The 13,796-nt window shown below is 49.8% G+C and overlaps 1 protein-coding gene across 1 annotated transcript in view; it reads right to left on the reverse strand.

Annotated features, from left to right (window-relative positions):
- Nucleotides 1–618: 618 nt before the first annotated feature.
- Nucleotides 619–13,796, reverse strand: part of TENM4 (teneurin transmembrane protein 4) — a 743,366-nt gene continuing 730,188 nt past the window's right edge. Inside the window, 2 exon segments of the mRNA XM_070425699.1 lie at nucleotides 619–5,819; nucleotides 8,465–8,607. Coding sequence (XP_070281800.1) covers nucleotides 5,061–5,819; nucleotides 8,465–8,607 — 902 coding nt within the window. The 3' untranslated portion in view covers nucleotides 619–5,060.

Consider the following 13,796-nt stretch of genomic DNA (forward strand, 5'->3'; position numbering starts at 1 on the left):
TGTGAGGTTAAGTGAGAAAAGCAGAGTGAAAAATGACCTGTATGCTGTGATTACTTTAGATACATATTTTTAGAAAAAGACACATTAAGAACACAGAGGAAAAATAAATAAAAACAGTTGTAAAGGAATTTTCTCCCCCCCCCCCAAGTTGTGTTATGTGGCTATAATTTGTACGATGAATGTGCATTCATTTATTTTTAAAAGTGCAATGGTGACACCCAGTGTGGACGGCTGTGGCATCATGGACAGCTCTGTGCCCAGGGGCAGACACAGGCTCTCTCTTCAGGGCAGTGTCCGCCCCCCCACCCGCCTTGGAGTCTGTCCCCAAGGCCAGTAAGGACAGTACAGGGATGTGGCCTGGGGGAGCAGTGGGACAGAGCTGACGTCATTTTGACATCCATGACCATCCATGATATCCAGGGTCTCGTGTCCTCTGGAAGTGCCTCTCCATGTCAGTTGTCACCTGGAGGGATTAAGAGGGACTTTGGGGCCGAGGACCAGCGTCCTACAGGTGACCCTGGGAGGAGCAGCATCTAGAAGGGCCGACTCCGTCTGGGCAGTGGTGCCCTGAGAGTAGGCAGCCCCTACTCTCTCAACAAAGGTCACCCGACACCTTGAAACACAAAATATTCTTTTATTTGTCAACAAAGGCTACACGGGGTCACTTCTGGTTTTGTATTTTATGCCTCTTTTTTTTTTTTCTAGAAGGTATCTACATCTGCATTTATGTACAGCCTTGTCGGTATTTACACAGTCAGGAATACAGTGTTAGAAACACAAATGCGTTGAGAAAAAAATTTCTCAAAAATGAGTTCCAGACTTCAGGAAAACTAGTTCCGCATGGTAAGGCCAGAGTCTCCAGTGTTGGTCGTCAGAGGCAGCTCGGAGAGTCCTTCTGCCCAGGCTGCGGGTTCAGGAGTCTTCGAGGACAGGCAGGTTCAGAAACGTGGGATTCTGGGGCTGGGTGAATCCTGGGCTCGGGGAGCCGCCTGACCTCTGGGACCCAGCTTCCGACAGGCTAGCAGGGCTGCCCGGGAATTGGTTCTCTGTTGGCAGTTTGCCCTCAGAATCAATCACATTTTCTTGGGGACCCAGGGGTGGCCCAGTATCATGCTTTTGGCATTTCAGAGGGGGTAAGAAACCCAATGTTGGCCCCACCTAGGCCTCCCCCCGCTCTGATCTTCCACATTCATGATGAAACCTAAGAGCTCACCGCTGTCTGGGGCAGTCAAGTACACAAGGCTGGTTTTTGAGAATGTAAAAAAAGGGTAGAGAGGATAAAGTTTCGATCACCTGAGCAATGAGTCTTTAAAATTAGAGTTTGCTGTTTTTTGAAGGTTAAATGAAAGGGCCTTGAACTCCAGAGTTCTTTCTTTGAATCCCCTCCTCTCCAATAAAATAGAGGGGAGTGTATAAACCTAGCGGGGAATTATGGGCATTCGATGGAGTCCTAGTGAGGACCCCAAGGAGACCCTGGGTTCCTTCTGAGATCCCTCGGGAGGTGGGCTCCCCCTGGGGACCAGGGGTGGTAGCTGCTGTGAGGAATGAAGAAAAGAATTGACTTTGAATATCAGGAACTCAAACCCCAAAGCTGGGGACCCTGCTGAGGCCTGGCAAGCTCCTTCCTCCTGGGCCCAAGCTCAGCATCCCTGCCCTCACCAAGTGGTAACCCCAAACCCAGGCTGCAGGTGCGAAACTGGTTCTAAGATTTCACACTGAGAGCCTCGCCTCTGCATAATGGAAACTCCTGCCCGCTACACAGGTGGCACTTAAAAGTCAGAGCTGAAAAGGTCCTTTCTTTTTTAAAATTAATCTGACTCCTTGTTATGTGTCTATAAAACCACGGCCCAGTTTTCCTCACCTTTGGCTCCCAGCCCCGCCCCATCCTGATGATTGACAAGCACACCTCCTGGCCAGTCTCAGCCTCGGGTTGGTTTCTCAGGGATTGTTTCAAATCCAGAGCTGTGTCTGGAGCGTGGGTAAAGTGGAAATCGTATCCAATAAAAACAAAGTTGGGGTATCACAAAAGTCCTATTCCAGGTGATGGCAGAGGGCTGGCTGAGGGTGAGGAGCTGGAGGCAGCTGCGAAGGGTAGGGGAGAACTCTTCCAAGGTAAATTTTATTCTGACATCCTGCAGAGTCATGAACCTGGGCCCGTGAAGGATGGCTGGTGGCTCCAGGGGATGGACACACTTTGGTTGAGTGGTACTAAAAGGGCAGGTGCCATCAAGGTTGGGATTTGATGCCTGGAGGCCACTAAACAGGCACAGGGACCTCTGGCTTATGCCTTCAGATTCCCTCTTGCTGTGAGGGGGGGGGTTGCTGGTCTCAGCAGGAGGACAGACTGAGAGGGGACGCACAGAGTCACCTGCCAGCCCAAAAGGAAACCTACTCCGAACCAGCCAACAAGACCAGGGCCAGAAGCACGTCTCCAATAGCAACAGCACTGAAGTGAACCAGGTGCCTGATGCTGCCTACTCCACACCTGAGATCCTTTCCCTAAAGCCTGGGGTGCTTCAGCTTCTCCCTGCACAGAAGCTGGGCCGCCTTGGTGGTAGGCAGCCCAGGAAAAATAGAACACCAATCATTTAAAGAAAAGGAATGATTCTGTGTTTTTGATCTTTAAAAGTCCACACTATGACTTTGGTGGGGGTGCTGGTGAGGTCAGTGGTTGGGGAAATGCAGGGAGATGGCTCCCTTGGCCCTCACGCTGTCTCTGGCCCCCAGGTGGACGTCCCCAGCAGGTCTTGACTGATGTTCGGCAGCCAGGATGGAACGGATCAACTGGGCCTATTGAAGGAGAGCTTTGTCCACGGGCCCCTATGGCAAGAGTACGTTTGGAGAGGCAGAAGCCCATTTTGCATAAAAAGCCATGTTCTGCAGGCCATGCTGTTTTCCATCCCCTCTGAGAAGGCTCCTGCGGGATGGAGCCCACCCCCAGCTCCCGCCCTGTAGAGTGGACCCGAGGAGCTCTGTATCTGACTTGGGCCACCAGTGGACCAACAAGCCACGGCGCCCTGTCGCAGCGGCATGACTTTTTTTTGGAAACAGGAAGAGCACTTAGCGAAACACATCCTTTGATCCCAGTGGGATGACATAAGGCGAAACCTCCTATCCCGAGAAGCTGTGGGTGCCTCCCTCTGCCAGGCAGAGCCTGGGCTCCACGCCGCTCCGATTCTCATGCAGTGAGAGACCTTCTTGGTTTCATTAACTTGTGTAATATTCTGAAGACTCTGTGTAAGGCCATAAAGGTGCCATGAGCTTATCAGTCCAACAAGGTTGCCACGGAGAATAGCTCAGACTCAGAATTCATTTTCCACACTTAATGTAAATGTAAGCCATAACAGTCCCATTTTCTAAGAAGCCCAGCTCCACAGGAAGCCTGTGGCTTCCCGTCCTGGTCTCCCAGAGCCTCCTGTGAGTGGTGGTGATGATGATGGTAAGTGGGCAGATGAACCAGGACCCAGAAACTCCCAGCTCTTGCTGCTTACCCTCCCCTCTATGCTTCCTCTGGCCTGGCTGGCTGCTGCCTCTCCCCGGCTATGCCCTCCAGGTATGGGTTGTACCCACTCCTGACAGGGCTGGAGCCTCCTCCCAGTGACCTCAGGCATCGGTATGTCTGCACAGGGACAACCTCCAGGATCCATGGGCACCAGCCTCAGGAGCGGCCCCCAAACCTGGCGGGGTTGCGTGACATCACCAGGCTGCCTCAAAGCAGCTCTTTCCCTTCTTCCTTTTCCCTCTTTCTTTGAAGCCATCATTGGGCTCCTCCGGGGTTGGGAGGGGGCTGTTTTAGAGTAACTTCACGGGAGGAGTTTCCCAAATGCCTCTCCTGCTGCATTCTGTTCTGCAGGAGCCCATATGGGGAAGCTGGTTAGAGGGAGGCTTGGCTCGCGCCTTCCTCTCTTTGGCTGACTCTTTCTTAAACATCGTTCCAGAATCAAAGGCCACCAAGCACCTCTCTCCACACTCCAATGTCTCAGTCTTGGCAGCCGAGCAGTGGCGGGAAGGCGCCCAGCGTCGTGGGGAGAGGGCTTCACCTAGAAAGGCATGCTGGTACCCGTGCCATCATTGCCATCTTTTGCCCTGGGTGGCCTTCCCTTCCCTGGACATGGTGCCCACACTGAGGGCTTGCTTTGCAGTGCTGGTTCTCATGTCTGACTTTGGGAGAGAAGAGGAGATCAATAAGGAACATCGTGGGAGGACCAACCAACCACAGTCGTCCTGAAGGAAGAGGCTCTTAGTCCCAGGACGTTATGTCACCAGACTGGGGGAAAGGACCTGGCAGACACTTTCTCCATCCCAGCCTGGGGGTGGCACCAACAACTACACAGGATTTGCAAAAAGGGGCGGGGCTTTTCATTTAGCATCAAAATATAGAGCGTGAGCAGGAGTTTGGGGCAGCTTGAAAGAGGTGCTGAATGACATCATGAAACCCCCCCGGAGAAAGACGAAGCCATCTGTGGTTCTCCGGAGGCATGGAACACAGTGAATAAAAAGCCACCACTCATCTGCGGGAGCTTAGCCGGGGATCCTCAGGTCCGGCAGACCCTCCTTCCAGGCCCCCTTAGAAGTTTGGTGCTGGCCTGTTACCTACCCCCCTCACTCCTGCCCGGCCCCCACTGAGGAAAGGGTTGCACATGAGACAAGTTAGCACAGACATTCGCGTCTCACATCACACTGGGTACCAAGGGACAGACAAGGACACATCCCAGGAGATGCGTCTCAAAGAGAAGAAATGTACCCCAAACAACAAGGAAAAATCCTCAAGGAAAAGGGAACAAAAGACAATAAAGTTTTCATTGTGATCACACTACAGAAAAAAAATACCTTCTGTTCTTTGCAAAAAATGTGTGAAGGCCAATTTTGTGTTTTTCTTTTCTTAAAAAAACGAAAGTTGCATGAGTTACAATGCAACCAGTATCTTTTTTTTGTTTGTCTCTTTTCTGCACTTGTTAAAAAAAAGGAATTATTTTTTTTTAAAAGTACAACACAGTCAGGTGTGCGGCCACAAAAGAGTAGCTGTCTTTGGCAAGAAGTCCGGGCCGTGGTCCTCTCTGTCACCTGCGGCCCATCTCGCTCTGTCTCATGAAGTGGATGTTGTTGGCGCTGTCTGACAGTTCTGGGTACTGCTCCACGGAGATCACGAAGAAGCCATCGTAGCCTTGAACCCGCCCTGTGTCCAGCACCTGCTGCCTCTCCCCCTCTGTCCAGGCCCGCAGGCCCTCCTCCCCTTCCCGCAGTCGCTGCTGCTCGCGGGCCCACGCCCGGCGCACGGCTCTCTGCCGGGCCAGCTCCAGCACCCGCGCTTTCTCCTCATCCAAGGTCGTCCCATAGCGGGTGTTCAAGCACAGGGCCCCGTACTGGAGCTGAATGTCTGTGTAGCGTCTAGTCCTGCCATTGAGCATCGTGTTGATCTGGGACACGGTGACGTTGACCCCATTCTCCAGGGTTCGCCGCCCCCCACTGAGGCCCAGGATGGCCAGGTCGCCTTCCGAAGGCCCTGGTTTCACAAAGTAGTGGGTGTCCACCCCGCTGATGGTGAAATGCAGGTCCTCCAGGTAGTGGGCATTGTTCAAGATGGCGGCAACCCTCCGCCCGTCCTCGTTGGCCACACTAATGATGTCTGTGGTCACGCGGCCATCCTTCAATGCAAACTTGACCCCCTTGCCAAAGACTGAGCCACTGGATGCAAACTTCTTTGTCTTTGGGGCCTGCTGGCAGCTGGTGATTGTGGAGCCATAGAGCTGGTCAAAACGTTCTAGGGTGACGAAGGCCTTGAGCTGCTTTTGCACTTCACACTGTACCCCCAGGATAGACTGATAAGGAGATAGAGATATGGGTAGAGAAAAAGAGAGTGAAACAAAAGGAAAAAAAACCAAAGGCCTGGAGAATCAGTTTACATAACTAAGTCAAATCTATATTTATATAAGATATAGCACATGGCTCTACTCCTGATCACTGGAACATCCAGCCATCCTCTCTCCATCCCTTCACTCATTCAGAAACTGTTCAGGGAGTATCTTCTCTGTGCTGGGTCCTTTCCTGGGCACCGGAGATACAACAATGAATCCGATGCTACCCTACCCTTGAAAAACCCATCCTTTAATGGGAAAGACAGATATGCCAACAAACGACTGCAGTCAAAAGTGATCCCTGGTGGCCTCAGAGCAGTAATAGCTGTAGCTAACATGCCCTGGTCTTTGAGAGAAATAATTCACATTTATTGTCTCATTTCATCTCCACAATAACTTCATATATTGGTACTGTTAGTATCCTGACTTTACAGCTAAGAAAACTAAGGCTCAAAGAGGTTGTGACCGGCCCACCAAGTATTCAATTTAACATTCAAACCCAGGTCTGTCTGACTGTAGGGGCTCAGTTTCAAGGAAGGGCTTAAGTGAGGAGCAAACAAGGATCAGACTGCCTCAGCCTGAAGGTGGAGGAGTGAGGTGGAGAAGGTGGGGTTCAAGGACAAGCTCATGTGGGAGCTGGGACTAGAAGGATGAGGGGGTGATGTTAGATGGAGGAATGGCAAGAAATGCATTCTTGGCAAGAAAGCTTAGTAAGATGCCAAGCAGTGATTTATGTAAACCCTCTTACTCTGCTTTATTGCTCTCTGCTGGGTTTATAAATGATTTTCAAGGAGGGCCTCCACCCCACAGTGCTTCCTGGGAGATCCTCAGGTGTTCCTGCTCTTGGCTGCTTTGGGGGATACTTTGGGCCCTGTCTTGGCATACTACCTACCTCCCCGCCCCCGCTGCCCCCTATCTCCCCCCATCCCTGTGGTAGTGCGGGGAGCTCAGCAGAGCAGCAGGCCCCGGGGCCTTATCAGCAACTCAGGGAAATGGCTTTAGAAACAGGCCCATCGGCTTCACACTGAAATTAAGTCCTCTTTATAATTAATAGAACCCTGTCTGTGAACAATTATTTCCTAGAGTTTCACGAAAGCTGGAGTGCTCAACAACAAAGATCTCCGATGCCTGCCAAGGGCGGAAATCAATAATTCATTGACAGGCAAGCCTGGCAAACAGGCTGCTGAGCTGGGGCTCTGCGCAGTGGAGGAGGCTGCCTGGTGGTGGCGAAAGAGCCCAGCCACGGAGTCAGCCTTGGGAACAGGCCAGCCCAGAGGCATAGTGGGGACTGGAGAGGGGCAGGGCCAGGCCAAGGGCAGCAGGGGGCAGGCCAAGGGCAGCAGGGGGCAGGCCAAGGGCAGCAGGGGGCAGCAGAGAGCAGATGGCTTGGTGGCCAGACAGACTTGGGCTCTTACTACCTTTTGCCACTTTCCAACTGAGTGATCTTGGGCAAGTTCTCTCTGAACCCTGGTCTCCTAGCTGTAAAATGGGCGCGGGGGAGGGCGGAGATGCCCAATTCATGGGGTTGTTTACTTTTTTCAACCATTTGCTCATTCAACGGAAGTTCCATGCACCTACTGTATGGGCTAGGCACTTTGCTAGGTACCAAATAAGACCCAGTACTGGCCCTTGGGTGGCTCACAATCGAGTAGAGATACAGGAAAGAAAACAGGAATTGAAATTCAGCGCGGTGAGTGCTGGGAAAGAGGAAGCTGTGGGGGCCGCCAGAGCAGAGAGGGGCAGAGGCTAGGGGAGGAGACAGTGACCTGAGACCTAACAGTCAAGAGGGAATAAGAAACATGGGTGTGCAAGTTTCCACCCAGGAGCAGTACACCATCTGGCAACCCTGCTTTCCTTCTCAATGAGACTGGGCTCCCCTTACAGGCCTGCTCTCTGCCTGATGCACTCCTGCTCTCACTGGCTGCAGCATGCAGCCTGGAAGAGCCAGCGACTAGTACAGACACCATGAACGGGGGTGGGGATGAGCAATGGATGCCTGAAGGGAGGGGGTGAAACTGTTTCGAAGGACCTGTACAGCTGTATAACTCTATGAGTCTTTGAAATTGAGTCATAAAAGGAAGACACGAGAAAGTAACATTTTGAGCATCTACAGACAGACCTGGGTTGGAACCTCAGCCCCACCCCTTCCATGCTGGGTGGCGTGGAACAACCTCAGGCATAAAATCTGTAGAAGGAGAACAATGAGACCAGGGGATAACCGTGAATTAACTTATGTAGAGTACCTCATGCAAGGCCAGGTGCAGCACGGTGCTCAGAACATGTCACATGTTTTTTTAGAACACACCCTCTCCCTCCTTGCATGTTTGTTCTGGGGAGTGACAGAGGCTCATTGTTTTTGTGGAACTCCAAACTCAGTGTAACATACAAAATGCCTTCATACAGTGAGGGGCTGTGTGCTATGACAGCGGGCCCACTGTGGCCCACCAGCGGTAGGGTTGCTAAGTGTTTGCTGAACAGTTTCTGGCAGGCACTGTGGACGCACCACATCCGTTTCTATCAATGGCCCAAACCTTCCTGAAAAGCTGGTAGGACCTGCTCCTGGAATGTCTGAATGGCCCCCGGGGTGGGCAGCTGTGGGCATGAATTACCTTGCTGTTGTCCCACTCCTGAGTTTTCATCTGTGTGTGGACGAGCTCGTAGGATGGTTCCATAGCATCCATGTCTGGCTTGGGATAACCTGGAATCACATTGTGAAGCTGGAATCCAAAGGTGAGCAGCCAGCTGTTGACATCTGGGAGGGAGAGAAACAGAAGTATCCCCAGGGAGTAAGTGGACCTCAGATGTGACATATACCAATATTGCAGCCTAGAGTTGGGCGGCAGGTGGGGGAGAGGATGTGGAGTGCTGCTGGTGGGAGGGTCAACAGGTATAAGCACTTTGAAAACCAGTGTCATAGTATTCATGCTAAACACACCCTTGGGATCTAGCACCTCCATCCAAGCTGTAAGTCTAAAAGAGCAGTAACTTAAGTAGAACCTAGGTTTCCAGACTCCCCTCTCTACTGTCACTCCAATCCCCGGGACCTTCAGCTTCATACACCCAGTGGCAGCTATTGATGGGTGAAGACTCCTCCACATCCACCCCAAACATCATAGGAAACACCTGCAGGGGACCATCACTCCCAAAGGAGAGATGTATATGAATGATTTTCAAAGAGAAAATTCATGTAAGAAACAAACTCTCCATCTTATGCTTGCTTTCTTTTGTTTTTGATTTTTCGTATGTCCCTCCAACCCTCTCTGCAGAGATTAGAGCCTCAGGGCCCAAGTGCCATAGGGCACAGAGATGGCTTGTACCAAAGATCAGAGGGATTTCCCCCATGATCCTGCCTGTCATTTACTCTGACAGCCTAAGGAAGTCACTTAACCTCCTGGTGCCTTCTTTCTATTGGGCTTGAGGATCTAGCCCCATAGATAGGTTTTATTGACCTAAAGCATTCCTTGGGGGTTATTAGTTACTAGAGGCTCAGTGCATGAAATTCATGCATGGGCAGGTTCCTTAGGCCTGGCTGCAGATTAGGGAGATCAGGTTCCCTGCTTCCCTGCCTCCTCCTTCCCTCTCTCCCTCAGTGCCCTGCTGCTGCTGCTGGTGGCCTGCTATGTTCTGTGCTGGCCCCTGGTGGCCAGCGCACATCATAGTGAGCCATTAAACTCCTCTTCTCCCAGTCAAACTCCCAAGGGGACATTTTGCATATTAGCCTTTTATATATATAGATAGTATATTAGGTAAAGGGAGAGGTAATTTTGCCATGAGCATTTGGTTCACTAAAGAATGGAATCAGAAAGTCAAGACATAAGGAAAAGAAAGAGTGTGAAGAGGGAACCAAGATGGTGGCATAGATACACACTTGTACTTGCTGCCTCGCACAACCACATCAAAACTACAACTAAAAGATGAAACGGATATCATCCAGGACCACGGGAAGGCTGGCTGAGTGGAAATTCTACAACTAGAAGGAAAGAGAAAAGTGCATTGAAGCTGGTAGGAGGTACAGAGGTGAGGAAGTGCAGAGGTATGGAGGTGCGCATGGAAACGGGCTGGCAACTGGGTACACTATTGTCTTTTTCAATCAGGAGGGAGATACAAGCTCCCAATTGCTCTGAACTCCAGTTCCGGGCGAGACTCTGGGGACCCAGACTCACACGGGGAGAAACTGGACTCTCTGGCATTGGGCCGGAATGCGAGGGTGGCTTTCTCATAGAGGTGCTTGCAGTGATCATTGTTCCTGTATGGGGCCGTGGGACACAGAGACCTCGGGACCTCTCCAGGGCAGAGCAGACTAGCAGCAATTGCGGTTTGCTCTGCCCTGGCGATTCCCTGAGACCCCGCCCCACCCACTTTATACCACCCAAGCTGTGAGCAGAGGCTTTTGCATACGAATGGCCTGTTCTTTTGCAATCTAAAACCTAAAAAGCTGCAGCTGTGTCAAAGAGTGCCAAAGCCTCCAAAAGAAGACCTAGACAGCAGCCTGCATTGCTTCACAGCTGGGCCTCATCTGGGCACTTCCAAACCCCAAACAAAGAGGAAGAATCTGAAGATCTCTCTGTAGCTCCTGCTGGGTGGCCTCAGGCAGTGGCTGACTTTGCACCTCCTTGGAGATCTAAGAGCCAGTGTACCCAGTGGTCAGAGTGAGACCATACCAGAGTACAACTCTTCACATCCATAAGCAACACACTCAAGGGGCAGACTCAGTGAGCAACAAAGCCCCACTGAAGCAAGTCCTGCTCCATAACGGTGTCTCTAGCACAGCAATTCTCCCATTGTAGACACAGCTGGTCCTCACAGCCAGTTGGCCTGGTGGTCAATTCCTCCCAGTGATACCAACAGCAATCAGACTTAACTACAACAAGACTGTGCACACAGCCCACAAAGGCGTGCACCAAGAGTGTCAACCTCAGGTAATTAGGGAGGCTGAGCCACTGGGCCCTATAGGACACCTAGCACACAAAGCCCTCTATCAACACAGGGAAGCAGCCAAAATGCAGAGACAAAGAAACATGTCACAAACAAAAGAAATGGAGGAAAGCAAACTTCTGGATATAGAGTTCAAAACCATGCTTATGAGGTTACTCAAGAATCTTCTAGAAACCTCCGAGAAATTTAGTGAGACCCTCAAGGATATGAAAAAGGACCAATTAGAAATTAAGCATACACTGACTGAAATAAAGAATAATATACAGAGATCCAACAGCAGACTAGAGGACCCCAAGAATCAAGTCAAAGATTTGAAATACGAAGAAGCAAAAAACTCCCAACCAGAAAAGCAAAAGCAAAAAGAAAAAAGAACCCAAAAATATGAAGATAGTGTAAGGAGCTTCTGGGACAACTTCAAGCGCACCAACATCCAAATTATGGGGGTGCCAGAAGAAGAGAGAGAGCAAGATATTGAAAACATATTTGAAGAAATAATGACAGAAAATTTCCCTTACCTGGTGAAAGAAATAGACTTACAAGTCCAGGAAGTGCAAAGAACCCCAAACAAGAGGAATTCAAAGAGGACCACACCAAGACACATCATAATTAAAATGCCAAGGGCAAAAGACAAAGAGAGAATCTTAAAAGCAGCAAAAGAAAAACAGTTAGTTACCTACAAGGGAGTACCCATAGGACTGTCAGCTGATTTCTCAACAGAAACTATGCAGACCAGAAGGGAGTGGCAAGAAATATTCAAAGTGATGAATAGCAAGAACCTACAACCAAGATTACTCTACCCAGCAAAGCTATCATTTAGATTTGAAGGTCAGATAAAGAGCTTCACAGATAAGGAAAAGCTAAAGGAGTTCATCACCACCAAACCAGTATTATATGAAATGCTGAAGGGTATTCTTTAAGAAGGGGAAGAAGAAGAAAAAGGTAAAGATAAAAATTATGAACAACAAATACACACCTATCAACAAGTGAATCTAAAAATCAAGTGAATAAAAAATCTGAAGAATAGAATAAACTGGTGATTATAATAGAATCAGGGGCATAGAAAGGGAGTGGACTGACAATTCTCGGGGGAAGGTGGTGTGGGGGGTGAGGGAAGAGACTGGCCAAAATTCGTACACCTATGGATGAGGACAGTGGGGGGGAGAGGGGGGTAAGGGCATGCGGTGGGGTAGGAACCGGGTGGAAGGGAGCTATGGGGTGGTGGGAAGAGGAACAACTGTAATAATCTGAACAACAAAGATTTATTAAAAAAATAAATAAAATAAAATAAAATGAGAAAAAAAAAGAGAGTGGAGGGTGTGCAACCAGCTACTTGGCCCACTGTTGCAGGGTGCCTTTTCTGTGCCTAGTACGGTGTCACACAGACCCTCCCTTTGCACACTCAGGTCCCTGAAGGGGAGATGGGACATGGACATGAAGAACTCTGATACAAGAAAAAAAGATGAGGAGAAGTCGGAAATCTTTCAGTTGGCTAGTCTGACGTATCTTCATGAAGAAGGTGGTATTTAAGCCAAACATTGAAAGCTGTGCAAATACTGTCAGGCTTTGATGGAGATAAAGGGGGCACTTCAAGAAGACTGATGCACAAGGCAAGGCTGGAGAGGGGAGGCGAGTGCAGGGAGTGTTCAGGTCCCCAGACAGCAGAGAAAGAACCAGAAAGGAAATTGTGGTTGGAGCAAGAAGAGCCTGGATGGCCAGCAGGAGGTGATTTGGGGCCTATAGGAGAGAGTGTTGGAGCAAGGTTTGAGAAGGGGCAGCTGAAAATGACAAAGCAGTTGTTGACCAGAGACTTGGAATTCCAAGTCGAGGGGAGGCAGGATTTGGAGCTGAGCCCCAGAACTAGCAACTCGGGGCTGTGGGCACCCAGGCCTGCTTTTAGCTTCTTCCAAAGGAGAGCGATCCCTGGTCAGAGAGGCCCTGTTTAGGGTCCAGGCCTTGGTGGAATTGTCTTCCCTATCACCCACTGAGTTCATCCCAGTGATGGGAGTGTTCTTTGGGGGTCAACAATTGTGTCCCTCTCACCGCTGCATCCCATGCTGCCTTCCCCTGCAAAAACCTTGTGCTTGACTTTCCTTTTTGTCTTCGTTTTTTGGTATGTCCCAGAGCCCCTCTCTGGGGGGTGAAACCTGGAGGCGCTGAGGTAGAGGGGTGGTTAGAAAGGAAAGTTTGGAAACTTATAGAAAGATCCTACAAGGAAAAGAACTCGCCAAAACCCACGTCCACACTCTGGCCCCTAACCTGCGAACTGTGTGGACTTGGACCATTCTGAGGCTGAGTTTCCTTACCTACAAATTGATGGCAGAGGTGGTTTTCTTTAAGTCATGGAGAGAAGTACTAACAGGGCCTGTTGTGAGCTTGTTACATGAATGTATTTTAAAGGGTGCAGCTCCTCCTGGTTCATAGAAAGTTTTCTGTGTTTCCTCGAACCCATGCCTCCACCTCCCTGGACCTCCATTTCCTCATTTGTAACATGAAGCTCTTGGACCAGCTTGTCTCCGAATTCCCTTCCCTCATTGAGTTTCTAAGAATCTCTGATTCTATGAATCTTGGCAGATGGTTCTTTGGGAAATTAAAACAAACAGAACCAAGTGGTGTGTGTGTGTGGTGGGAACCCGACTAAGGTTTTTTTTTTGGCCTGAGGCTGAGAACATGCATCTGAATTTGTAGTTGTAAAGAAAATTTTCTATCAGGAATACTGCAAAGTCCCAGGAAACCAGGGGTCTGAAAACAGGGCTGGGCCTTAATTATAAGTGATGGAAAGTGGGAAACTTTCTCATTACACCTTTAGAAAAAATGCTGAAATAATTTTTTTCCCCCAATTGGCTTTTCTGAAGAGTTGAGAATTTTCCTTTTTCTTTCTATGGCATCAGATGTAGACACATCCCTCAAGTTAAAAAGCTCTTCTCTACTCATCCATCCCAGACTGCGCAATGTGGCTCCCCGAATAATAAGAATCCCTTTGCTGCACTTTACAAAGTGACTCTGAAT

Source organism: Myotis yumanensis, unplaced genomic scaffold (assembly GCF_028538775.1).
Source record: "Myotis yumanensis isolate MYYU_CA2020_CCGP unplaced genomic scaffold, mMyoYum1.0.hap1 SCAF_10, whole genome shotgun sequence".
NCBI classification, from domain to species: Eukaryota; Metazoa; Chordata; class Mammalia; order Chiroptera; family Vespertilionidae; genus Myotis; species Myotis yumanensis.